Source organism: Chiloscyllium punctatum, chromosome 12, assembly GCF_047496795.1.
Source record: "Chiloscyllium punctatum isolate Juve2018m chromosome 12, sChiPun1.3, whole genome shotgun sequence".
In the NCBI taxonomy this organism is placed as follows: Eukaryota; Metazoa; Chordata; class Chondrichthyes; order Orectolobiformes; family Hemiscylliidae; genus Chiloscyllium; species Chiloscyllium punctatum.
The window spans coordinates 48,372,356-48,398,406 of record NC_092750.1 but is presented as its reverse complement, the minus strand read 5'-3'; the positions used below and the strand labels follow the sequence as shown (position 1 = coordinate 48,398,406).

Below are 26,051 nucleotides of genomic sequence, written 5' to 3'. Positions count from 1 at the left end.
TACTTTAGCTTCTGAGGTTGTTTTTAAACTCATGAGAAATCTTCTTAACAACTGTAACATTGCTGTTTTGTCAGGAAGAGGCTGAAACTTGTCTTTTATTGTTATAAATGAGATAAGGGGCTTCTAGCTTGATAGGTCTTGAACTTCAACTTAAGAAGAAGGTGAATCTGCCCCTTGGCTATTTAAATTGGCAATCTGCATGAGCACAAACATAGTATACTGGATTAGTGGTGCTGGAAGAGCACAGCAGTTCAGGCAGCATCCAACGAGCAGCATAGTATGGTCAGTCATCCAAGTGCTTTACAATCCAGGGCAGACTAATCTGCAGCAAGGATTCTTTTTCAGGCAGTTAGTGGCACTTATTACTGCACTGTCATCATGCCATGATTCATGTTGATAGGTAATGATCTTCAAATGCACTTATATTCACACCATAACACACAAATGAGATGTGGGTTACAAAGAATTCATTGAACTTTTATTCCAACACCTGGTATCTACACATGTACACAATAATCATTAGCACTTGTACATCTGGCCTTAAGCTTAACAATTTAGGTATAGTGTTGCATACCTCCCTCAGCATCCTATGCTGCAGTGGACTCAGTAAGATGGAGACTGAGACGGTTACACCATAAGTTCACACATTATCATTCAGTGATGACATCACGAGCATGTCCCTTAAAGGTATATTACATATCTATTGGAATGCTTGACATAACACAGGGACGTCGACGATCCCACTTTGTTTTTCAAAGAAGGACAGAAGTGTTCTTCTAGTATCTCGGCCAATATTTAGCCCTTGACCAACATCAGTAGGACAGATTATCTGGTCATTATTCACTGTTGTTCATGGAACCATACCATGTGTTGATTCACTGCACACTGTTCCCATTACTGACAACATTTCAAAGGGGCTTCATTAGCTGTAAAGGATTTGGGGACCTTGAATAGAGGTTATGCAATCACAAGGTCAGAAGAAATCCAAACCATACAAAAGTCAAAAGAATTGTTACAGTATACTTTACAGAAATATATGACTTTTCACTAACATAAAAATTCAGGTCATGCCACCCTTTAAAATCAACTACTATCAGAGAATAGTGCCAAGCATACAATAACTATCGATCCAACACATGATACAAAAAATAATATTTTTAAAAAATAGGGTGTCTCATTTACAAATATTGCTAATGAAGTAGCATAGTTAACTTTTGAAAATCAAACAGCAAGGAACATTTGAAAAGGTAGACTGGATTATCTGCTATGTTTTATAAATGCAGTTGAAGATGTGAAATGAACTGAGGAATGATATTTTTTCTGGCTCTTGTTAATCACTGGGACTTTCTGCCAAAAGTTAGCACGTGTTGTGCAACTATTGGCTGGGCATCCTGCATTATAATTCCATCAATGTTGCAATTATAATGTCCCGCAGATGCAATGGTCACTAAATTTGAAAAACCAGGCCTAAAGAAGCTTTAAAAAATGAAAAGAATAGAGAAGAATGTTTCAGTGAGCATGCTGAAGATTGCGAAAGTCTTTTCCTGGGCAATGCCACAGAAGGAGAATAAATACTCAGCTATCTTTACTGATCACTATTAGTGAGCAACAGTGAATCAAAGTATTTCCCAATAGGTGAAAGCAAACTAATTTATCATGCTTTAATTTTCATTCTGTAGATTTAATTTTTAAAACTTTGCATTTAAGACAGTAAATGATCCAGTAAATTTACACACAAATAATACAATATCAGATTTCCTAGAGAGCACTGATAGAAAACTACACATGCCTTCCAAGGATGAAAATAAAAGATGTTAACAATTTTATGAACTGATCAACACATCCAACTGTCTACTTCAAAACTTTGGACAGATAATGCACCGAATCATTTTCAGACAGAGCATGGCTTAGCAATGATATAATAAGTTGTTATTTATACAGGCAGCAGGTCTAAGTGAAGGATGCTAATGATGGGGACAGCAATCAGGGTCATTTCATGGTTGGAAAGGATAAGGACTAAGCACAATAGGAGTTGTTTCTTCAAAGGGCCTGAATAATCCTACTATTGGTTGCACTGAGGAATGTTTCTAACACCTTGCTTAATTGACATATATTAATGAGGTTTCTGAGTCAGCCAAGTGCACTGACCACCTACAGAAATGAAAAGGGCCGAATGAAGGTGTGCCAGTGGGCAGAAATGACTATGAAATTGTCCTTTGGTCAACTTTATAGAAATCTGTACAGATTTACATGTTAATAAAACGCAAACAGGTCAATGCTCAATACATAGCAACACACAAGAGAAAGTTGCTATATTAAATTAGGGAAAGCAATGGCCTCATGGTATTATCACTAGACTATTAAATCTAGAGATCTAGGTAACATCCTGGGGACCTGGGTTCAAATTCTATGACAGCAGATGGTGGAATTTGAATGCAATTTTTAAAAACTGGAATTAAGAGTCTAATGACGATCATGAATCCAGAGCTGATTGTCATAAAACCCCAACTGGTACACTCATGTTTTTTTAGGAAGGGAATCTGCCATCCTTACCCGGTCTGGCCTACATGTGACTCCAGACCAATTGCAAAGTGGTTGATTCCTGAACTGTCCCCAAACAATTCAGGATGATCTCATCCAGTGAATGAATAAAAGAAACAAAAAGCATAATTGCTAAAAGTTCATAGATGAAACAAATGAAGCTAGACAAATAAACTTATTCATAGAGAAGAAAACATCAACAATTTATTTATTTGTTAAACACTTTCAAAACATGTTGGTGATTATCATGCTATACAATGGATCACTAGGTAAGATATCACATCTCCTTGAACCTTTCACATACAACACACAACATAACCATGAAAACCATCTATTCCACGTGACATTCTGCAGAGTTTTAAGACTCCTGTTCAGCTTGGAAAATGTAACCAACTTTCACAAAGTGCTTTTCCTCTTCTTTCCAACTTTCCTATCCCCAGTTCCTACTGCAGAATATTTCCACACATAGCTTATGTCGTACCCAAGTAATCCATTTCAAGCGTTGCTGTAGCAATCAACAATTTGAGTCTGAAGCATCTCGATTGCAACTGATCATCTCCTCATTCAATATTTCCACATTGTCCCTTCAAGCAGGAAACAGTGGATGGCAATTGACTGCCCAGATTCTCCTCAACAAACACCGCCTGAGCTTACCTGGACTAAATTAATTACGTGGAGCAGCCAAGTATTGTCTGAATCAGCTGGGCCACCACAGCCTCATGCACCATCCTGGGAATTGTGTTAGAACCCAGGGTTGAATTTCTGGGCACTGTCAAGGACAGGAATGGTGATAGAATACAAAAACACTGTTACCAGCAATTTCCCTGCACCATTTCCAATGCCAGTGATTTTTGATAATACAGGTTCAGGGTCTTTGAGGAAGGCAGCTAATTAGATGCACTGAGGAATTTGATAATGTTGGTTAAAGGAGATGGTGGATTTCCATTTAGTTCCACTTTCTTGATCCAGCAGAGGCCAGATTAACTGGCTGAAGGAGGTAACTAGTCCTTCCTGTCGACCAAGATGCAATTCAGTTAAATGCCATCCTATCTACAGATTCCATGCTGCTTGCACCCCACACCTTCCCCTCTTTGTTTCCAGCCCACAGAGAGAGCCTGGCTACTGTATATGATTTTCATCTTCAGAAAAATGTTGGATAAACCACCCCTTCATATTGACACCCACTCTCAGCAGCTAGGCCTCCAGCTGTCCCTCAAATTTGGCAAACCTACCTTTCACACTTAACTGGGCAGGGACCATAACGACTGACTGTCTTCATGCTCCCCCCCCAACTATCCCACTACATCCCTACCATCTTTATACCTCACCTCCCCCTTGGGGGGTGGATCTTCACGAACCTGGCAAAATCTAAAACATGGACCTGAACAGAAAAATCCAGCTTTGAAACTCAAGTCTAGACAGTCTCAATTTTTGTCAATAAATTTCCTATTTTAACCATTTCTACATGGACTCTCAAATTATTTACTCCAATTCCATGATAGTTTTACTGAAACAATTGCAGATTTACACCAAGGGAAAGTTGAAGTCCCACTACTTACAGACAGAGCATTAGGCGAGATTAGATTTTAAACATCATTTTGCTCAACCTATGATCAAGTACAATTGAGACAGAAGTAACACATTTGTTTAAGAATTCAGATTACAAGCATTGATCAAATTATACCAATAGGACTGATTTACAGGACATGTTCCTAGAGAACAAAATGAAAATTACTGCTTAAAAAAAACTCAAAAAGAAGCAATGCTGCTTCATGCAGTTTCCCTGTTTCATTCATACAAATGGAATAAACCATTTTGAATTTTATAAAATGGAATGCAGGTTTTGCATCAACGGAAACAGAATAATTTAACATTAAAAACAGACCAATATTACTTAAAAATGAAACTTTCATATCTTTCAAAACACTTCATTAAGAATGCACCTACATAAAAACAAACAGGTGAAGAGACCAAAAGGATGCTTCTTGTTTTTTGACAAGTTTCAGTAACCATAAAGATGATCAAAGGCTTGATACACACTATAGATAAATAATGAAACTATTACTCAGCCACTGTGAAACTAACTATTTTATATAGTTATTCTTTATTTGTTTTTTAATGTAACGTAAGGAAAATGAAGTAAATGATCAACATATGAACACCGTTCGAATATTTGAAGCAAAATGCAGATTCACAAGAAAAATCATAATTCTTGTATTATTCAAATTGAGATCATGCCGTAATTAGGAAGGTATTCACTATATCCCACATAATAGGGAGATACTAACAAGCTCCTGCAGTTCCTTGTTTGATGAAGAATCAGGCCGATTAGAAAACATCAAACTTATTGGAGGAAATAGGATTAAATGTGACCACTGGCAAAGAGTTGAAAACCCAGCGTGTATTAGATCATTTCTGTGATGAGCTTCAATTCCAGGCATCTGACAAAATGCTCTTTTGAAGAAATAACTTTTGAGCTGTTGTTTTCATTTTAAATTTACCTTGCTGTTGCTTTCAAAGAAAATGCATTGTAGAGACCACATATATACTTAAGACTTCTCAAAACCAGTCATTGTAAGAACTGAAAAGTATTTGTACTGTACATAATTCTGCTGCTGCTGATGTGACTACGCTAAAGTAGGGAAAGTAATATCCTCTTGATAACCTCAATAAGTCTTATCGCATGTAGTACACAAACAAATAAGGAATATAGACATAAAGGTTAAGCAATACCTTGAGAACTTCCATTGGCACCTGGGTATTTGTGGGTAGACTGGTGGGGACGCTGACGTTGATGGCCTGTGTCTGGCTGACTGGCACTCGCTGCTGAATGAACTGTGCTGCCTGCTGCTGCTGCTGCTGTTCTCTTCGTTCTTGCTCCTGCATTTGCTCGCGCATGAGCTGCTGCCGTAGCAGTATTCGTGACGTCATATTGGAGGAGGTTAATGGGGGTTTAGCTGATCCTTGCTGCTCTGATGAATTGCTGTGGTGGAAACCAATAGTGGAGAAAACAGACTTCTATTAGAATCCAACACGAGATGAGCAGGAAAAGAAAAAAAAATGCATTTTAACAGGAGGATACTGCTGGCAATTCAGAAAATTTAACTGACAGAAAATTTAAAAGCTGGCACATAGAGTTTGACAATATGCAATCTATACACTTCCAAGGCATTTTTCTTCATTTAAACGATGATGACGAATTCCTTTACAAAGTACAAGTGGCAAAAAAGCTCAGCACGAAATCACAACGACTAAGTACCAAGCTGAAAATGCTTGAGGGATTTACAGAAAAAAACGTTATGAAGTGGTGACCATTCTAGTTACGTGATAGGTAATATTCTCAGCTATACATGACATAAGTGGAAACATTCAGTTCGCAAACAGTTAAACCAAGTATTAAACAGTTCTGGGCAAAATTTTAAGTCAATTGTCAGGCTGGCATCTGTCATGTCATGGGCAGCACGGTGGCACAGTGGTTAGCACTGCTGCCTCACAGCGCCAGAGACCCTGGTTCAATTCCCGCCTCAGGCGACTGACTGTGTGGAGTTTGCACATTCTCCCAGTGTCTCTGTGGGTTTCCTCCGGGTGCTCCGGTTTCCTCCCACAGTCCAAAAATGTGCAGGTTAGGTGAATTGGCCAAGCTAAATTGCCCATAGTGTTAGGTGAAGCGATAAATGTAGGAGAATGGGTCTGGGTGGGTTGCGCTTCGGTGGGTCAGTGTGGACTTGTTGGGCCGAAGAGCCTGCTTCCACACTGTAACTAATCTAAGCTAAAACTGCAGACAAAGAACAGATATTAAATTTAGTTTAAAAATTCGTACTAAAGCTAGATAAGACAGATTACCAATCTGCACAGACATGGCTGTCAACATTATAGATATATGGTACAATTTGAACTCTTCGACAGCACTGCATTCTGGGAAATGCAGCAGGAGAACTTAACTTTAGCATCCATCAAAGATCAAGAAGTAACTCCCTAGCCTTTAGAGTTGTTTGGTTCAGAGGTAACCACACGGCCCTAGAATAACTCCCCCCCCCGACACGAGGAGATGGTTAACTTTAGAACCTACACCCCTATCCCACAGAAAGCCTTTGAAGCTCCTCCATTTGGACTTCCTCTCATGCCCAGTTCAGCTCTTCCCTGGCGGGAAAGCCAACATCACTCTTCAGTTTAGTATAAAAGCAACCAGGCCTCAAGAATAAAATATATCAGATTAAAGAAAAACCTCAGGGTGCTCTGACAGATGTTTTCACGATCTACAATTTAAAATTGCAGCCAACCAGACTAAGGCAGGGAGCAGGTGTGAACAGGTCCCCTGCCCCTTTTTGAACAGCACCAAACGCAACCCATTTTCAAGGGAGAAGGTTGTAATTTTCCCCAATAAAATTTGGCCTCAAATATTCAAGGAATGATCCATGGAGTGGAAGACATATAGCCATGTCTGTGTTTCTCTAATCCAAGTCAAACTATCAGAGGAATATGAAAACAAAACATGCACTTCCAAAAAGATGGCAGGGTAAATAGGAAGGCAACATGACCTGGTACTGTATCACATCACCTATTGGACAGTAATGGTGATTGTAAAGTATCATTAATAGAGCTATGCAACGACACTTGCTCAGCAATGGCCTGCTCACCAATGCTCAGCTTGGAGTCAGCCAGGGGATCCAGCTCCAAACTGAGTTACACCGGTGAGTGCCAGAGGTGAAAGAAAGTGACTTCCCTTGACATCGAGGCAGCAACAGAGGGAGCGTCACTCAAAGGTTCCGTGCCCAGCAATCAGTGTCAGCACACCTATCGCAGCACAACCTACCAGTTCCAGAAGTTGCTATCACGCACACAGACCTTTGACCTCAGCTGGAAAGAAATTTCAAGGGAATGTGGAGTATGACATAATTTCTGATGAAAGTTCATCTTGAAATATTAACTCTTATTCCCTCTGCTGCCTGGCCTGTCTATTTCCTATTTTATTTTTTGTGTTTTCTTTTTCAAATTTCAAGGATTTAATGGAGTTCTAGTAACATTCAAGTCAATGGAAATCAGGAGAAAAACTGCCCACAGGTTGGAGTCATCTCTAGCACAAAGGATGATGGTTGTAGTTATTGAAAGCCAAGCATCTCGGCCTCAGCACACTGTTCTGGGACTTCCTGAGGATGTTATCATAGACCCATCTAATTTCAGCTACTTTATCAATGACCTTCCCTCCATCATAACATCAAAGGTGGAGATATCTATTGATGCATGCACAATGTTCAGTACCTTCTGCAACTCTTCAGACAATGAAACAGTCACTGTCCATACGCAGCAAGATCAGGACAACATTGAGGTTGGAGCTGATAAGTGATAAGTAACACTCTCATGTAAGTGCCAGGCACTGCCCATCTCCAGGAAGGGAGAATCTAACCATTGTCCCTTGACATTCAACAGCATTACCATAATTGAATTACCTAACATTAACACTCTGGAGTTTAGCTTATCCAGATACAAAAAGGAACCCTGATTATCCAAAGGGCACAGGCAGGGAGTATTTTGTTCAGTTAATCGAATTCCAGACAACATAGTTTAGCCAAGCATCAGGGCCTTGTGACTTTGCCGGATAATCTGATATTCAGATAATCGAATGCTGGATAATTGAGTTTCTACTGTACGTACTGGCCCATATAAGTACTTGCTGAAAATGTGTTGCTGGAAAAGCGCAGCAGGTCAGGCAGCATCCAAGGAACAGGAGAATCGACGTTTCGGGCATAAGAAGCTCTTCAGCCTCTCCTCTGCACAGAAGCTCTTCAGCCGCGAATCCTCCATATAAGTACTTGATCTACAAAGGCAGATCAGAAAATGGCTAACTCACTAGATGATTTCCAAAAGTCTGTCCACCATCTATATAGCACAAGTCAGGATTGCAATGGAATAGTCTCCACATGATTGTATTTGTATAGTTCAACAAACACTCAAGAAGCTCAGAATCATCCAAGACAAAGAAATCTGCTTGATTGTCACCCAAAGGTCCACTACTGGTGCACATGTGTAACATCTACAAGTTGCACTACAGTGGCTCACCAAAGCACTTTCGAAACAAGCAAACTCTGACACCTAGAACAAGAAGCATGGAAAGACTACCACTTGTCCATCCTCCTCCAAGTTACAAACCCACCTCCTCCAAGTTACAATCCATTCATGATCACTGGATCAAAATCCTGGAATGCACCACCCAAAAGCATTGCTGATGTACCTCCACCTCACAAATGCAGTGTTTCATTAAACTGGCTCAGCACCAGATTAGAAGCAATTTAGGATGCAAGACGTACTCATGCTACCATTGATATTCACACCTCACAAGTGGTTAAGAAAAAGGTGTGATCAACTGATCCCTGGGTTTAGGTTACTTTATTTGCCCTGTCAACCAAGGAATCTTGCATTCTTTGAATAAAGACTTATTTTTTAAATGTAGAATTGGAAGAGGAATAAGAGTGAAATGTAACATTTTCGCCAAACTGAACTAGCAACTATTTTTTTTAAATTACCAAGACTTTTCTAGAAAACTTCTAATATATCAAGCACGTATTCCAAAGAGAAGTTAGCCTCTATAATAATTCATCGAAAAGATCTATCACCCATCTATTGAACTTCCCAAGCAAGCCTCCAGTAAAGAAGTTGATATTTATGTTATGAACTGTATGAACAATTCATTCAAACTATAACTGCTCAGCAAGAATTTGAAATGGAATGTATTTTATTACGCATACTGGGAAAATACTAGCTTTGGCATAGTAGTCCATTTAAAATATAACCCCTTATGAAGTGTTCATTCCTTATCGGTATTCAGTAATTAAATCAGAAACTTAAAGACTTGCATGTATAAAATATTTGATAACTATTAAAACATGCATCAAATGTCGACTTAAAGCTTTTCCTGGCCTAGCCCTGCACACTAATTACAGAGTAAAATAAAGAATTATTTTTCTTATAATATTTTATAGATATTTGCTGATCCATTTTTGAAAGCTGCAAACTCTTTCAGGCCAGATGATTTGTCATGTACAGCATATTGTTTCACATAAATCATTTCCTTTCAATGCCACAGTCACCATAACAGACTTCAAGCACTGCTCGGCATTTCTAATTTTAAAGATGACTGCAACAGCAAAATAATTGGAAGTATTCTCCTGTGGTCAGTTTCTACTTGGAAATCTGTAAAAGAAAACCTACACTCTATAGCAGTGAAGTGAATTTATACATCTGATAGGCTAAAGTGTTAAAGGTCATAAAGGAAATGTCACCGCATATATGCAATTTTTAAAAATGCTTTTACATAACACCTTGAATTAAATGGAAAATATTCAGTTCATCATGTAATTCTGTTAGGTTGACATGCAATAATCAAGCTTATACTCATGGGACACTATTTATAAGTAGACAGAGGTGTTGTAATGGCAGTTGAAGTGGCTTAAGAACTCAGCAAAGAGGGAGTTCTGGTTGGCAGTTGGAAAAAATCAGTAAATAATGATAGTTATATATTACCATAGAAGTGTGGAAACTGCACATCTTGAAGAGGATTGGGACAAAGATACAAAGAGATACACAGAGTGGAAACAGTGGGTGAAAGAAAAAACCTAGTGGGTGAAAAAGAAGACAGCATGATTTGAGAGGGAGGATGGTGTGGAAGGGAAGACCAGTCAGTTCTGTTGGGAATGTGATCCAGTGATGATGAAAGAATGGCAATCTACCGGTATTTTCAAGTCGGGTTGGAGGGAAACTTTGAGGAGATACATTTCAAACTGGTGGTCCTAAAAGAGGTGTTAGATCTGAAATTTCCAGTGTGGAATGCTTATTTGAGTTAGGTGTTTGCACATCTGGTGACAATCAAAGTTTAGCTTGCTCTATTCACAGTCTTGTGTTTTTCTTCTATTAAGCAATTAAGAAACTAAAGTTGCAGCTTTTTTTTAATCTATAAGAAACCAATGTAACAATATATTCTATTCCACTGTCAGTTTTTAAAATACAGTCTTATCTTCCAGAAAGCAAGACACACTTGTTTTTTTGGTGCACACCACATACAAAAATATAACCTTTCTTTCTATTCAAGGTCTGTGAGTTCAAAACATCCTGAGCCATTAATCCTTTTAACAAAATGAGAAGAATACCTTTATGCCACAACAAATACAGCTGCTGAATGATCAGACTAATTAGCTCCTAAATCAGTGCATACATTATAGTCTCAAAGTGCTTGACACTAATACTGTTGATTGTCAAACAAATCAAACTTACTCACAAAGTTATTAATTTGAAATTATGATGTTTGACCATTTTCGTTTTAGTATGGATGTCATGTATGACTGTGCTTTAAAAAACCACATGTTTTAAAGTTACAGAAAATTATAGTGACAGCAAAGGCATTATTTGAATCCATATTACACATAACTTCAATACTCCAAATTCTTGTGGAATTATTTTCTATCATGCTTAAAATAAATAATTTTCAATATCTGACTGATCTACTTAAAATATTCTGTAAAATATATTTTAATCTGCCTCTGGTGGCAGATAAATAGTATTCCCAGTCATATTTATGACATGATATGGTATCAGAGCATCCTTCAGTTCCAATATTAATGTTCCAAAGCAATCAATTGTGATTAAGAAAATTAAACAACACTCGCACAACTCTAGCCTTATCAGTTTCTTCAACATTCATGTGCAGAAAAGAACAATCTTTTGACTAAGATGGGATAAAGCAAAGGCTACACATCAAGTAAGTAACAAGAGCTGACTACTACCATCATATTTGAAGTGTGTTAAAAACAGAAAAGGATTAGAAAACTTTCTATGTCCAAAATAATAGAAATCAAATGTGGGGATCAACTAATCTCCAAAATAGTGAATACAATTCAATTCTTCAAGGTGACTTAATACAACAAAAGACAATTCTGAACAAGTGAAGATTGAAATGTTGTATACACTGAAGATTCATTTAATTAAAAAATTCAAATAAAGTAATACTTCATTTGCAAAACTGATATGAATGCTTTTTAACTCATAATGAGCTAAGGTGTGTCTTTTTTTACTCCAGATTTCCACTGATTCTTCTCTTTTTAATCCAACACACTGCTGGATTAAAGCCATATTGTCATATAGATTATATAATTAGTTTCATTGAGACAAAACTAGAATATTATTACAAATTTTGATCTAAAAACTAAAAAAGCTCTGTTTTTTTTCAAAGTAAATCTACTTCCTATGTCATTTAATGTTGTGTTCAGTATTGTGTTTCACAAGGTAATTTTGATTTTTCATAACTTTAATACTGTCGTGACAGGATCTCTACTCCACTGAGTTTTTTTTATTACTGTTTGTCCCATAAAATAGAATAATTCTTTGCATTAATGCAAAAAGCACAAAACTGAGACCACAGAAACTTGACCAAAAAAAATTACAGAAAGTGCACACTGGAGAACAGGTAGAACAGTAAATCAGAAACAAATTGCTGGTAAAGCAATTTTTGTTTTATTTTTAAATTACTGTTCGAAATTAACCTTGATGAAGGGAATACCAAAGCATTTCTTTTCAAATGGCCTGAGATGTTATTTTTAGTATCTCTTTGTTGTCAATGACAAATTATTGTCAAATTTTCCTTTTTACCTCTTAAGTCTCATCTTAGTGAACTCTTGACTTTTTAATGTATTGCCTGAATTTCTTCTTTAATCCCTTGTGTTAATATAATGCCATACTTATCTCTACTCCTCTTTGCAAGTCGTTATGTCTTCCCAACATGCCCTACTACTTATCAAGGCTGCATTCACATACATTTGGGAAACATGGCTGTAAAACATATTAAATGTGGGTACAAGATCCATTTTTCCAAAAGAAATCAGCCCAAATAATATTCAAAAATCTTTATTTCTATTTCACCTCATATAGCAAGTTTTCACAACTGTACTGCAGGAGAACTTTCACACAGGACTAGCCACTATCAAAGGCCTATAATGTTCAATTATTAAAAACTGCAAATGGATACCACAGCAGCTATATGTGGTAAAAAGACAAATGCATGTGCTAAAATGGGTATTTTGCAATTGTTTGAAAAAATGGCTTTGGTACATGCTTTTGGCTGAATTGCTGCTTATCACAATTTGAACTTGTGTAGAGATGCCATAACAGAGAGACACAGAGTTAGCCTTCAAGTACGAGATGCAATATTCATGGAGAACTATAACAAGGCTGCAATTCAATTATGCACCTATTTTCTATGTTTTTATCTCCACTACAGGTGGCTGGCACACAGCTGCACATTTCAGGACAGGGTGAGTGTTAGAAGACACACAGCCTCTCTGACATGGTAATGGAGGTTCAAGGGTTCAATTATATTTGCGAGGCAAGAAATCTTTAGCATTTCCAAAATAACTGTTGATTGCAAGACTCCACTGTCATTTGAAGTCTTTCAATGGGTTTCAAAAGCCCTCTTTGAAACATCAGCAGCAGGAGAACTGTTAACAGTTGATTAAAATTTAAGGAAAATTCCATCAAAATCCTCAGTGACAACTTGTTTGCTCCCAATCATCTGGTGGCTGTTAGAATTGGTGTTAATTTGAATACTAACCACCAAACCTCCACACAGCCTCCTTATCAAGCACTAGCGAGCAAATCCAGTGACATTAGCCATTTAACAATCCTCCAACTATTCCTCATAGATAGCCTGTTGTGCAAATGAGACTAAATCATTATTTCAAATTACAACTCAAAGGCTCTTTAGTCCCGAATATAATCAGATAAATTCAAATTACTGCCTACAAGGCAATTTTCATTGCATTAAAAAGTCTATGAATCCTGGACAAGAAGCTCACATGCATTTAATTAGTTTAAAGGGAACTTCAGTATAAATCTTAACAAAATGCAATTTATTGATAAAGCCAGCAGTTTTGAGCTTTTCAGAAAGACTAACTTGATTGCTGTATCATTTAATTATTTATACAATCAAATAAACTTTTCCCAAAACAGCCTTATTATTTAAATCATGCGCAAGATGGATGAGAGTGTCACAGGCAAGGCCAGTATTTATTGCCAATTGCTAATTGCCCAGAGGGCACTTAACAGTCAACCACATTGCTGTGGTTATGGCATCACATGTAGGCCAGATCCTGTAATGATGGCAGTTCCCTTACCTAAGGGACATTAGTGAGCCAGATGGGTTTTTCCATCAAACAAAACTATTTCTTGGTCATCATTATTTAATTCAAATTTCAGTATCTGCCATGGCTGGATTCAAACTAGGGTCCCTGGAATATTATCTGGGTCTCTGGATTAATAGACTAGCAATAATCCTATGAAGCCATTGCGTCCTCTGTAAAATGCACTACATTTTTGAAGTCAAGCACTGACAAACTGTTTCTTGGATACCTAAACCAAATATAAACTAAACTATCATACAAAAGTAATATGTATAGCCCTGTTACATGCCATACATTATAAATTATATACAAGTGGTAATGTCTACCCTCTGAGCCAGGATACCTGGATTCAAGTAACCTCATGTCCACCCAGAAATTAATTGAACTATAAGTCTGAACGGAATACTCACAGAATACGTCCAACAATAAACTAAGAAAGTAACAAGCCTTGTGGTGCTATGGTAATAGTCCTACTTCTGGACTAGATTCAAGTCCCATCTCTAGATGTAATGGCCTTAGGAATGTGTCATATAATGAGTTAAACTAGTTTAATTTAAAAATAAGTTACGAGAAATAGCTCTCAATTCACTATAATATAAATTGATCACTTTTTTTCAGTTTTTCACCTCTCACAATAATGGTAATATCAGGTTGAAGACATTGTCAGGAAAAAGATCCAACAACAGAATATCTCCCTAAATACTCTTCTGTCAACATAAAACTGAGAAATTTCATCATATATTTTTACTTTTAAATGCAGTTACCCAATAATTTATTGTTTCAGTATCATGCCTGAACTCAGTTTTCATTATTCATCAGCAGTAGCTGTGATCTATATGGACTTCAATAAGGCATTCGACAAGGTTCCCCATGGGAGACTGATTAGCAAAGTTAAATCTCATGGAATACAGGGAAAACTAGCCACTTGGATACAGAACTGGCTCAATGCTAGAAGACAGAGGGTGGTGGTGGAGGGTTGTTTTTCAGACCAGAGGCCTGTGACCAGTGGAGTGCCACAAGGATCGGTGCTGGGTACTCTACTTTTTGTCATTTACATAAATGATTTGGATGCAAGCACAAGAGATACAATTAGTAAGTTTGCAGATGACACCAACATTGGAGGTGTAGTGGACAGCGAAGAGGGTTACCTCAGATTACATCAGGATCTGGACCAGATGGACCAATGGGCTGAGAAGTGGCAGATGCAGTTTAATTCAGATAAATGCGAGGTGCTACATTTTGGGAAAGCAAATCTTAGCAGGACTTATACATTGAATGGTAAGGTTCTAGGGAGTGTTGCTGAATAAAGAGACCTTGGAGTGCAAGTTCATAGCTCCTTGAAAGTGGAGTCGCAGGTAGGCAGGATAGTGAAGGCAGCATTTGGTATGCTTTCCCTTATTGGTCAGAGTATTGAGTACAGGAGTTGGGAGGTCATGATGTGGCTGTACAGGACATTGGTTAGGCCAGTGTTGGAATATTTCATGCAATTCTGCTCTCCTTCCTATCGGAAAGATGTTGTGAAACTTGAAAGGGTTCAGAAAAGACTTACAAGGATGTTGCCAAGCTTGGAGGATTTGAGCTATAGGGAGAGACTGAACAGGCTGGGGCTGTTTTCTCTGGAGCGTCATAGGAGTGACCTTATAGAGGTTAACAAAATTATGAGGAGCATGGATAGAATAAATAGACAAAGTCTTTTCCCTGGGATCGGGGAGTCCAGAACTAGAGGGCATAGGTTTAGGGTGAGAGGAAAAGATATAAAAGAGACCTAAGGGGCAACTTTTTCATGCAGAGAGTGGTACGTGTATGGAATGAGCTGCCAGAGGATGTGGTGGAGACTGGTACAATTGCAACATTTAAGAGGCATTTGGATGGGTATATGAATAGGAAGGGTTTGGAGGGATATGGGCTGGGTGCTGGCAGGTGGGACTAGATTGGGTTGGGATATCTGGTCGGCGTAGACAGGTTGGACCGAAGGGTCTGTTTCTATGCTGTACATCTCTATGACGCTATGACTATAAGTATGCGTGGAGGAAACAAAGTTAACTGCTTAACTTCAAATTTGGAAAAACAGATGCAATCCTACATGAAATATTCAAGCAGTTAAATAATCATGTAACTGCTAGCTATTAACAACTAGATGGAACTCAAACCTTAAGTTTGAAGCTTTTTATATTTTTTGATGATGGCAAAAGGCAAAGAACTGCAACCAAAAACGTCATTAGAATTTGAAGGTGATAAGGATAATTTTCCAGACACATCAAACTTCTCCTTTTCTCTCACTTTCTTCAAGTTGTTCCTTTCAATTTCTTTGTCGACTTTAGTTACCTTCTTAAAGTATGTGTGTATGTGCTTCTGTGTCAAATATTGTTTGATAATGTTTCTGCGAAGCATTATATGATGTTTTGCAACATTAAAGGTAAATAATATAAGGATTATTTTGAACTGGGTTCAAAGGTCAAAAGAAAGAGAACTGAGTCAAACATGGACAGATGTTAATAGGGCTAGATGTGACATTGGAAATGCAATGTAAACACAAATTTCCTTTTACAATGGCAACTGGGTGACACCTCCCAGGAATAATGCCTAACATTTGTCGAAAGGATATTGAGAGGCTGGCTAAAAGCAGCCAAAGACAGGAAAATGTATTTTAGTCTTTAAAAACTGTTTCTCCACTAGCCAAACTATTAACAAGCAATCATTTCCCCAACTGCAGCAAGTTGTTCTTGATGGCCAAGACATAACTGCAGACCTCAAAGATCGAAAGCTTTTTTTTTGCTTCTTCTGTGACTTCAGGCAAGTCCTTCATATCTGTCTTTTGTTACCTGAAGACTATAATACTTGAATATTCTCCAAGCCATCCACAGACTTTGGGTCAATCCGAAGATATTGAAATAGTCTTTACTGCGCCTTTATAGTACATTACTTACCAACCTGAGCAATCCAGACTACCCACATCATGATCACTAAGTTAGCACCACTGACCTCTCTGTCCAACTACCTCAGTTCATGCTTTTCTGATATCTAATTTATAAAGTTCTTATTCTTGTACTTTATTGCTTCACCCTTTCTATGGCTATAATATCTTTAATTCTCGCTCTGCCCAAGTTTTCCTTTATTCCATATAATTTTATTTCCCACTTCTCAGTTATTGTCTTTCATGTCTTTAGCTTCCAAAATGATTGCATTAACTCCTGTGCTTTTCCACCATTTAGTCTTTCACATTCTTCTGTAACATCTACATTTTTGAACAAGCATTTGATCAATGCCTGAACTGGATTAGCATATATGTTTCTCCTACCCCAGTGAAGCATATTTGACCATTTTCTACTATTACTGATATTCTACAATGCTTGCTGTTGTCATCATTGATATTCCAATGTCAGCTCTTTATTGCAGGATAGATACACAGTGTACATCTCTTGGGTTCAGACAGCAGGTGAGCAATGTTCCTTCATTATTATTGTCAGTATCTCTGAATCAACTGCTCTTTCTCAGGTGCTTCATACCTTTGATCAGCTTTTTTATCATTAGTTTTTCCTCCAGTCCCTTCCCAGGTGAGGAAATGCTGATCTGATGCTGTGCAGGATGTAACTTATTCAGTCTTTCACAGTCAGGAAAAGAATTACACATAGAGAGAGAAAAAAAAGTTTTTTGCTTAGCAGAACATCTGGCACCAAATTCAACTGAAGCTGCTCGATGTAATAATTCGGCCTGGAGAGGGAGCCAGTAAAAAGGTTAGGTCTAGCCTCAGCCATCAAGTCAATGAATGATTCTCACACACAGTCTGAAATACAGCCACAGACAGACAGCTACAGAAAAGAAGCTACAAGTATTGTAGAGACAATGAGGTGCAAACTCTGTTATAGTAATAGAGCTAAACATTGTAAAGCAATCTGAAGAAAAGGAAATGTACATGTATTACAGTAACATGGCACAGAAGAATGAAAAGATAGAGAATTAAAAGAAAACAGAATTTGCTTAAATATCCCCAGAAAGATGTGTCATCAGGATCTGATATCATGAACAATACCATCACATCAAGAGTTTGAAATTCATCAAAGCTCAGATGGCCATTTATTGAAGTGGGTGTACTGATAGGACAAATGCCCAAGACAAGATACCCAGATGTAACCAGACATAACACTGGATGCACCCAGGCCAGGTTAATACATTGCCTCAAGTGCAAGGCTCTTGGCAGCCAGATCTTTACAGCCTCAAATTCATTATTGTGGTCTGTCAGTATCTGTGTGTTCCCAGGTGTCAAGCTTAATCTGCAATATTTCAAACCAGTCTTTACATAGTACTCTGTTTATCCATTTCTGATCATTCTTTTAAGTTGAACAATAGGTACTTCCTTCCACTGAAAATAAATCTTAATACATTAAATAGTTCTATAACCTTCACTGACTCTTTTTAACTGATACCAATTTCTCTATGAACTTTTCGATTGACTCCAAAGTAGCTACTTTCTCAAGATTTAATTCCAGTTGTGCCTCTGAGTCTGAAAGTCGAGCCCTCAAATCCCACGTGGATACAATTATCTCCGTTTATTATCAACAATTATCTGCAATTATCACAACAGTGCACATTGAGGGAATGCTGCACTATCAGAGGTGTTTTTGAATATTAAACTGAAGCTCCAGCTATTCTGCTTTAAGTGTATGTTCCTTCTGCTAGCACCTTTAGATACTTCTCTTAGTACCTCTGGATTGTAGGTACATACACTGTTCGAGGTTGATCCCTTTCACAGAAAAACATGCAAGGTAAAATTGCCACAGTCCTACTGGATCCTGAGAGGGAGACAACTGGTGGTGGTTTAACCTGAGGGTAACTGCACCTTAGCAGAGGGGGAGGTTGGTAAGGAACGTTCCTCACGGTAACCTCTAAGCCATCCTTATCTTAGAATAAGGCTCTCTCACTCTCTTCAATACAGTGTTTAAGAACTTTCTCTTTACGTTTTTCTTCTCAACTTTCTTCTCTGTTGATCAAGTCAATGTCACACTGTTGTTTAAGGGAACACTGTGTACAATTTAGCTGCTGCATTTTCTATATTATAGCAATGACTACACTTCAAAAGAATTTTATGGCTGGAAAGGACTTTAAGGTGTCTTAAAGGCACCTCAGTGTAACATGCAGAATGAGTGTTATCCTTTTTCTGAATCAACACAAATTGCTGGAAAAGTTCAGCATGTCTGGGAGCATCTGTGGAGAGAAAGCAAAGTTAATGTTTTCCAGCCATTGACCCTTCTAATATAGAGAATGGAAGCAAGTTTGGAGATCAGTTGTATTCCCGTGTGCTTGACACTCTTGTCCTAGCAGATTGTCAGAAAATTCCTTTTCTCTCCAAGACCAAACTAACACTTAAGGTCATGGCACTAGATTTACACATGGATGGCTTGATCTGCAACTTTCTTCTGATAATTGACAATTTCCTGACTTAATTACACACAGGTCTCAGAGATATTGCTTGGATTGAAGGGTTTGAGCCTTTTAGGTCATGCCTCAGCCTCCAATGGTCCAGGGAAAGAAAGCTCCAGCTTATTCAGCCTCTCCCTAAACTATATCACATATACCAGCATTACTGAGTTAAAATATTGAAATTCCATACAGTATAGCATTGTGGGAGTATCTTCACCATATGAACTGCAGTGGTTTAAATTGGCAGCTCACCACAAATTTCTGTGGATGGGTAATAAAAGCCTGTTTATGCCAATGACATTATCTGATCTTCACAATGAATATTAAAAAAAAACTGGGCTGGCTTTGCACCCCTGTGACAATCGCAAAAGAACCATTAAATAGCCATGAAAACCATGGGGGTTGCCAAATAAGGGTGACAGAAATTTATTTTCAAATTTCAACAATCAAAATATCTGCTTAATAAGCAAAAATAAAAAAGAACCATTTATCTTAGCACATTTAATGTATGTGACAGCATCATAGGGAAGGCCTGCAATCATTTGTGTTTAATCTAAGCCACTTCTGGAAAGAACCACTTATATTGAAGTCACAGGGCAGTGAAGCCATAGATATCTGTGTCTGTTCCACAAGAGGAATGTGGTTAGCTTTTAAAAATACAACATACATTGATTTTATGCAGAGTCATAGAGATGTAGAGCATGGAAACAGACCCTTCGGTCCAACCGGTCCATACCGACCAGATATCCCAACCCAATCTAGTCCCACCCGCCAGCACCCGGCCCATATTCCTCCAAACCATTCCTATTCATATACCCATCCAAATGCATTTTAAATGTTGCATTTGTACAGCCTCCACCACTTCCACTGGCAGCTCATTCCATCTATGTACCACCCTCTGAAAAAGCCATTTTGACCATCCCTAATCAATCCTTGCCTTTACAAATACATGTACATCCTGTCCCTCAGGATTCCCTCCAACTACTTGCCCACCACCGACGTCAGGCTCACTAGCCTATAGAACCCTGGCTAGTCCTTACCATTCTTCTCAAACAGTGGCACCACGTTAGCCAACCTCCCGCCTTCCTGCATCTCACCTGTGACTATCGATGATACAAATATCTCAGCAAAAGGCCCAGCAATCACTTCTCTAGCTTCCCACAGAGTTCTAGGGTACACCTGATCAAGTCCTGCGGATTTATCCGCCTTTATGCGTTTCAAGACATCCAGTATTTCCTCCTCTGTAATCTGGATATTTTGCAAGGTGTCAGCATCTATTTTCCTACATTCTATATCTTCCATATCCTTTTCCACAGTAAAGACTGATGCAAAATACTCGTTTAGTATCTCCCCCGTTTTCTGTGGCTCCACACAAAGGGTGTCTCGCTGATCTTTGAGGGGCCCTATTCCCTCCCTCTTTTGTCCTTAACATATTTGTAAAAGCCCTTTGGATTTGCCTTAATACTATTTGCCATACCTATCTCACGTCCCCTTTTTGCCCTCCTGATTTCCCTCTTAAGTATACTCCTACAGCCTTTATGCTCTTCTAAGGATTCACTCAACCTATCCTGTCTATACATTACATATGCTACCTTCCTTTTCTTAACCAAATCCTCAATTTCTTTAGTCATCCAGCATTCCCTATACCTACCAGCCTTTCCTTTCACCCTAACAGGAATATACTTTCCCTGGATTCTCGATATCTCATACCTGAAGGCTTCCCATTTTCCAGCCGTCCCTTTACCTGCGAACATCTGCCCCCAATCAGCTTTGGAAATTTCTTGCCTAATAACGTCAAAATTAGCCTTTCTCCAATTTAGAACTTCAACTTTTAGATCTGGTCTATCATTTTCCATCACTATTTTAAATCTAATGGAATTATGGTCACTGGCCCCAAAGAGCTCCCCACTGACACCTCAGTCACCTGCCCTGCCTTATTTCCGAAGAGTAGGTCAAGATTTGCACCTTCTCTAGTAGGTATATCCACATACTGAATCAGAACATTTTCTTGTACACACTTAACAAATTCCTCTTCATCTAAACCCTTAACACTATAACAGTCCCAGTCTATCTTTAATATTAGAGATCAATTTTTAAGATAAGCATTCCCCTTCATGTGCGTAGCTGCAGAAAGTAGTAATGAGTATACATTTCGAAACATATGCATTCACAGAGACTTAGACAAGCAGTCTCATTTAAACAAGATTGCATTTGTCAATGATTTTGCAAAGGCCTTCCATGTTAACATTATTTTACGTTCAAGGACAAATCTCCTGCAGAACTAGACTTCCAGAATTCCCAGAGTGCAAAAGCTTTTGTTGAAGGTCACATTGTTCCAAGTTGTAGCTTCCAATATTTATAGTATTTACACTGCAGCCAATACGAAGGTCTAACATTATAAAGCAAAACACCATAACTGCCAAGAAATGTTTACACATTGCTCAATAAAACAAGCTGGAGTCCTACTGTAAGTACAAATAGTATAATTTAAGTATGGCTACAAAAGTATTATGTTTTTGAAACACTACCATCACAAAGGAACAAAACATAAAATTTTTTGACAGCATAGTTTGGATGATAAAGTGTATTTGTGTCACATGAACCTGCAAAACTGTGCGCACCTTTCAGTTTACTTTAGCAAAAAAAAGGAACATACAGGGTTAGCTCTTGTATATCTCATGTATTTAAAACCATTACTTTTTATTTGATTATTTCATGACAAAACCCCACTTAATTATAAGAAATTTTGATTGTCAAGGACAATATTGGAATAGTGATGAACATTCCTTTCTTTACAAATAGGTAAATGTTGAAACTAAGGTGGCACACTTTCATATTTTCAAAACACCACCTTCCCATGCATCCATAGCCTAAAACAGTCACAACTCCCAATGCAATTCAATATCAGAATTTGTATTTCATGCAAGGTATATTTCTCAGGTATGTTTGAAACAAATGAGAAACATGCATTCTGTTAACTGAGATATCTGACCTCAGCTTCGCTTCACTGAGTTCAGGCTGGGCCTCTAGCACAACTAAGGTCAGCACCATATGAAAGCCAACTGCATTGTTGCTGAATCACAATTCACATCAAACAAAACGTTGCTTAAAATGAATCAGACTTGGGACTCGGTTTTGTCAGGTATCATTATTGACTCGCGGCAGGATTTTACTCATGACCCCTACGCATTAACAGCACAGAGGTGGAATGAGTGGCCATCCACAACAAGCTTTCTTAGACTCTTCATGTGGACACACTGGTTACAAAGGCCCAACAACGTCTCTTCTTCCTCAGGCAGCTGAGGAAATTTGGCATGACAGCGAATACCCTTGCCAACTTTTATCGGGGTGCCATCGACAGCATTCTGTCTGGATATGTCACTAGCTGGTATAGCAACTGTACCATTCAAGTTCTGAGATGGTTACAGAGTGATGAACTCGGCCCGGGTAGTCACAAAGGCCAACCTCCCATCTATAGAATCCATCTACCAGGCCCGCTGTCAAGGAATGGCCGCCAGCATTCTCAAAGATCCATCCCATCCTGGCAATGTTCTTCTATAACCTCTACCATCGGGGAGAAGGTACAGAAGCCTGAACACATGCACTAGCCAGTTTCACAACAGTTTCTACCCTGCTGTTGTTAGAATACTAAATGGACTCACAAACTCTTAACATTTGCCTGTACCTGTGTTTTTGTTTTTGCCTCTGTTTATCTATTATTTACTATCTGTGCTATTTAACTATATGATCTTCCTTACTGCTGACAAGACAAAGCTTTTCACTGTGCCTCAGTATACGTGACAATAAATTCAATTCAATGCTCTGGAAGTCTTTCTTCCATGTAATTTTGAAAGTATACTCATAAATTGATCGAATGTACATCTTAAATGTTTTAACTTGGAAGGCGGATGCTACTAAATGATTCTTTTTGGATCTCTCTTGACTATACAAATAAAGGGAAATTAGTAGATTGTACAGATCTTTGCAATATTCAAAACAATTTAAAACAAATTTTTATTTATAAAAGAGAATAAGCAGGTCAATCATGTCTTACTGTTTCGTGTTTTATACATACAGAAGGAGAGTCTGTATGCACTTGTTTCTGGAGCATAAAGTGACTCAAAATCCTGGAACAGTCATGGGACAGCAGACAGGTTTGCCAGTTGAGACTGCAGCAGCATTCCCTATTCCATATTATAGAGGATACAAGTAACAACCCAGAAAGATGAAGCAATGGAAATTATGATTGCCATATATGCTGATGACACAAAGACAGGTAAGAAAGTAAGGTGTGAAAGAATACATAAGAATGCAACAAAGGGTTAAAAATAGATTAAGTGAATGGACAAAGATCTGACAAATGGAGTATAACATGTGCCAATGTGAAAGTGTCCTTTTTAGCAGGATGAATAAAAAATAAGCAAAGCATCTAAATGGTGTGGGATTGCAGAGCTCAGGAGGTGCAATGGCATTTCGACATCATCGTGCATAAACCATCAATTGTTAGTATGAAGGTTTCACTAGGTAATGAGCAAGCCAGTAGAATATTATCACTGTTGGAGGGACACTGAATACAAAAGTAGCAAGATTGAGCTTCAGCTGCAGCAGTTGGGTCACTTTATTTAAGTAAGGAGGTAAAAGTGTTAGGAGCAGTTTAAGGGTTTGCCAGACTAATGTCTGGAAGGAGTGGGTGACCATATGAGGAGAGTTTGAAAAGGCTTGCTATATTTGCTGGTGTTTAGAAGAGTAAAGGTGACTGGTGTGTCTAACTATAAGAAGTGTTAGCAAGGACTCATCTGATGTCCTTTCCATATCCCAATTTATCCTCAGTTTTTTTTACAAAAGGCAAAAACTGAGGGAGCAGAATATGACAGACTGAGCATGACATCTTCCATGTGAAATTTAAGAGAAATTTCCATATCACAAAATGACCCAGTAAAACAGTTAGAAACATATTATTTTTTTCCAGTTTAAAATTTTCAAGTCTAATTTACTTGGAATAGTAGAACTCACTTTTAAGTTTATTATGTGTGTGTGGGGCGGGGAGGGGGGGATGGTGACCACTGATGGCAGAAAGGAAATTCAAAGGTGGATTTTCTAACTTATCCCAGGAAAGAAAACCAGCTTGCTAGCAATTCTTTCTGAGCTTCTTTCAGTGAAGTCCTTCTTCTGAATTGTGCTGTTGCTGGAGCACATCTGGACAGATTAATGAAAGAATGAAGACCAGGAATGGGACTATCTAAATTGTACTTGCAAAAAACCAGAAGGTCCTCAACTGCTGGAATGTCCCTTGCTGAGGTTCTGTCACATTTATCCAATATGTGTATTAAAAAGGCAAAATATTTTAGGCTTTTCTATGAACAGGGGCAAATATGTTTCAACTCAACAACAAATTTGTCGTGATGAGGTCAACCAGGTGGGCCTCATATAATATGAGCTCCCTGACTGAACCAGGTTAACAGGCTCAATCAGAGAGCCGTGGCTGACAAATATAAACAGGAATCTCAGAAAACAGAATCGACGTTTTGGGCATAAGTCTGATGAAGGGCTTATGCCCGAAACGTCAAGTCTCCTGATCCTCGGATGTTGCCTGACCTGCTGTGCTTTTCCAGCACCCCACTCTCAACTCTGGTCTCCAGCATCTGTAGTCCTCACTTTCTCCTAGGAATCTCTGACAACTATTCACTCTGACAGCTGGCTCTGAGGAAGCTGGGCCAGTCTCTCTGCTTAGCTGATGGGAAACTGGCCTCTGTTGATTTATTTCAAAATGCATTGCTGCTTTTTGTCATTTTAGCAATTTCAAGGTCATTTTAGCAATTTCAAGAATTCTGCAGTTCCACAGTTTTTTTAACCAATACCACACTATTTCCAATTGTGTTTCTATTCACAGCTGCCCACACTCATCCTGATTTGAAATGCAACTTGAATTTTTTAATGTTGTTGTGGTAAAATATGATTTTTGTATATTTGCAAAGGCTCAGTTTTGTTGTCATATTCCTCTCACTGTCCCCAACTGGATTCTCATGCATAATTGAAATTATGTTTCTATAAAACAGTAAAAATAGCAAAGTACTAAGTGGAAAAAGTCACTGTATGTTGTTTCAATTTTATAGAAATTAACTTGCATTCAGTTTTAGCCTTTAAATGGAAGCAACTAGGTTTTACAGGAGCTCCAGCTGATATTAACCAGATGATATTATTCTTACTACCATCTCAACTATTCGACAGTACCATTCATGCCCCATATTGGCAGACTACCAAAACGCTTTTTAAAGGAGGTTGTGAGAAACATATGTGCAACATAGAGGCTGAAATGAACACAAATAGAGGTCCTCAAGAGAAAGACAACTTGAAACATAAAAAGGCAAAAATAAACCAAATCAGAAACATGGACAGTCAAGAAATATCAGAAGGGAAAATCAAAACAGAAAGTGGTGAATCACTACTTGGTGAAAGTGTGGTGATTCTTACCTTTAATGTCTGGGTTCATTAGGGGCTTATGTGGTTTAATGTATAGAAGGGTAGCCTCCTTCTAGTTTAACAACAGAAATCTTGGGCAGCACAACTCATTGTATGTCTTCAACTCTTTATAGGTTCGCATTACTCCAAAGGCAGTTGGAAGGACCAAGCTTTAGGCAGGACTCCCACAAAATCCCACTTTTCTCTCCCAAGACCTAATGACATTAGCGCGGTGGATGATGCTTATTGCACTCAATTAGGTATTAACCCTCTCAGATCCTTCCAGAACTTAATACAGCATAACTGCATGTAGTAAAATATTTTTATATGGAAGGTGACTTCTAAGTCCTTAGAAAGCATTATTTACATAGACATTGGCTTAGTAAAAAAGTAATCCAACATGTACTGGTTTTCACAGTGCTCAGTTGTCGCCCGCAGTTTGGAAAGGGAAATTACAGCAGTGATCATCAA

At 38.3% G+C, this 26,051-nt stretch overlaps 1 protein-coding gene across 4 annotated transcripts in view; it reads right to left on the bottom strand.

Moving 5' to 3' along the window:
- LOC140483843 (microphthalmia-associated transcription factor-like) overlaps positions 1–26,051 on the bottom strand; it is a 293,041-nt gene that overhangs the window by 139,913 nt on the left and 127,077 nt on the right. For all 4 annotated transcript variants that reach the window (XM_072582541.1, XM_072582539.1, XM_072582542.1 and 1 more), the window contains one exon: positions 5,275–5,524. In XM_072582541.1, the coding sequence (XP_072438642.1) occupies positions 5,275–5,524 (250 nt within the window). The remainder of the gene's footprint in view (positions 1–5,274; positions 5,525–26,051) is intronic.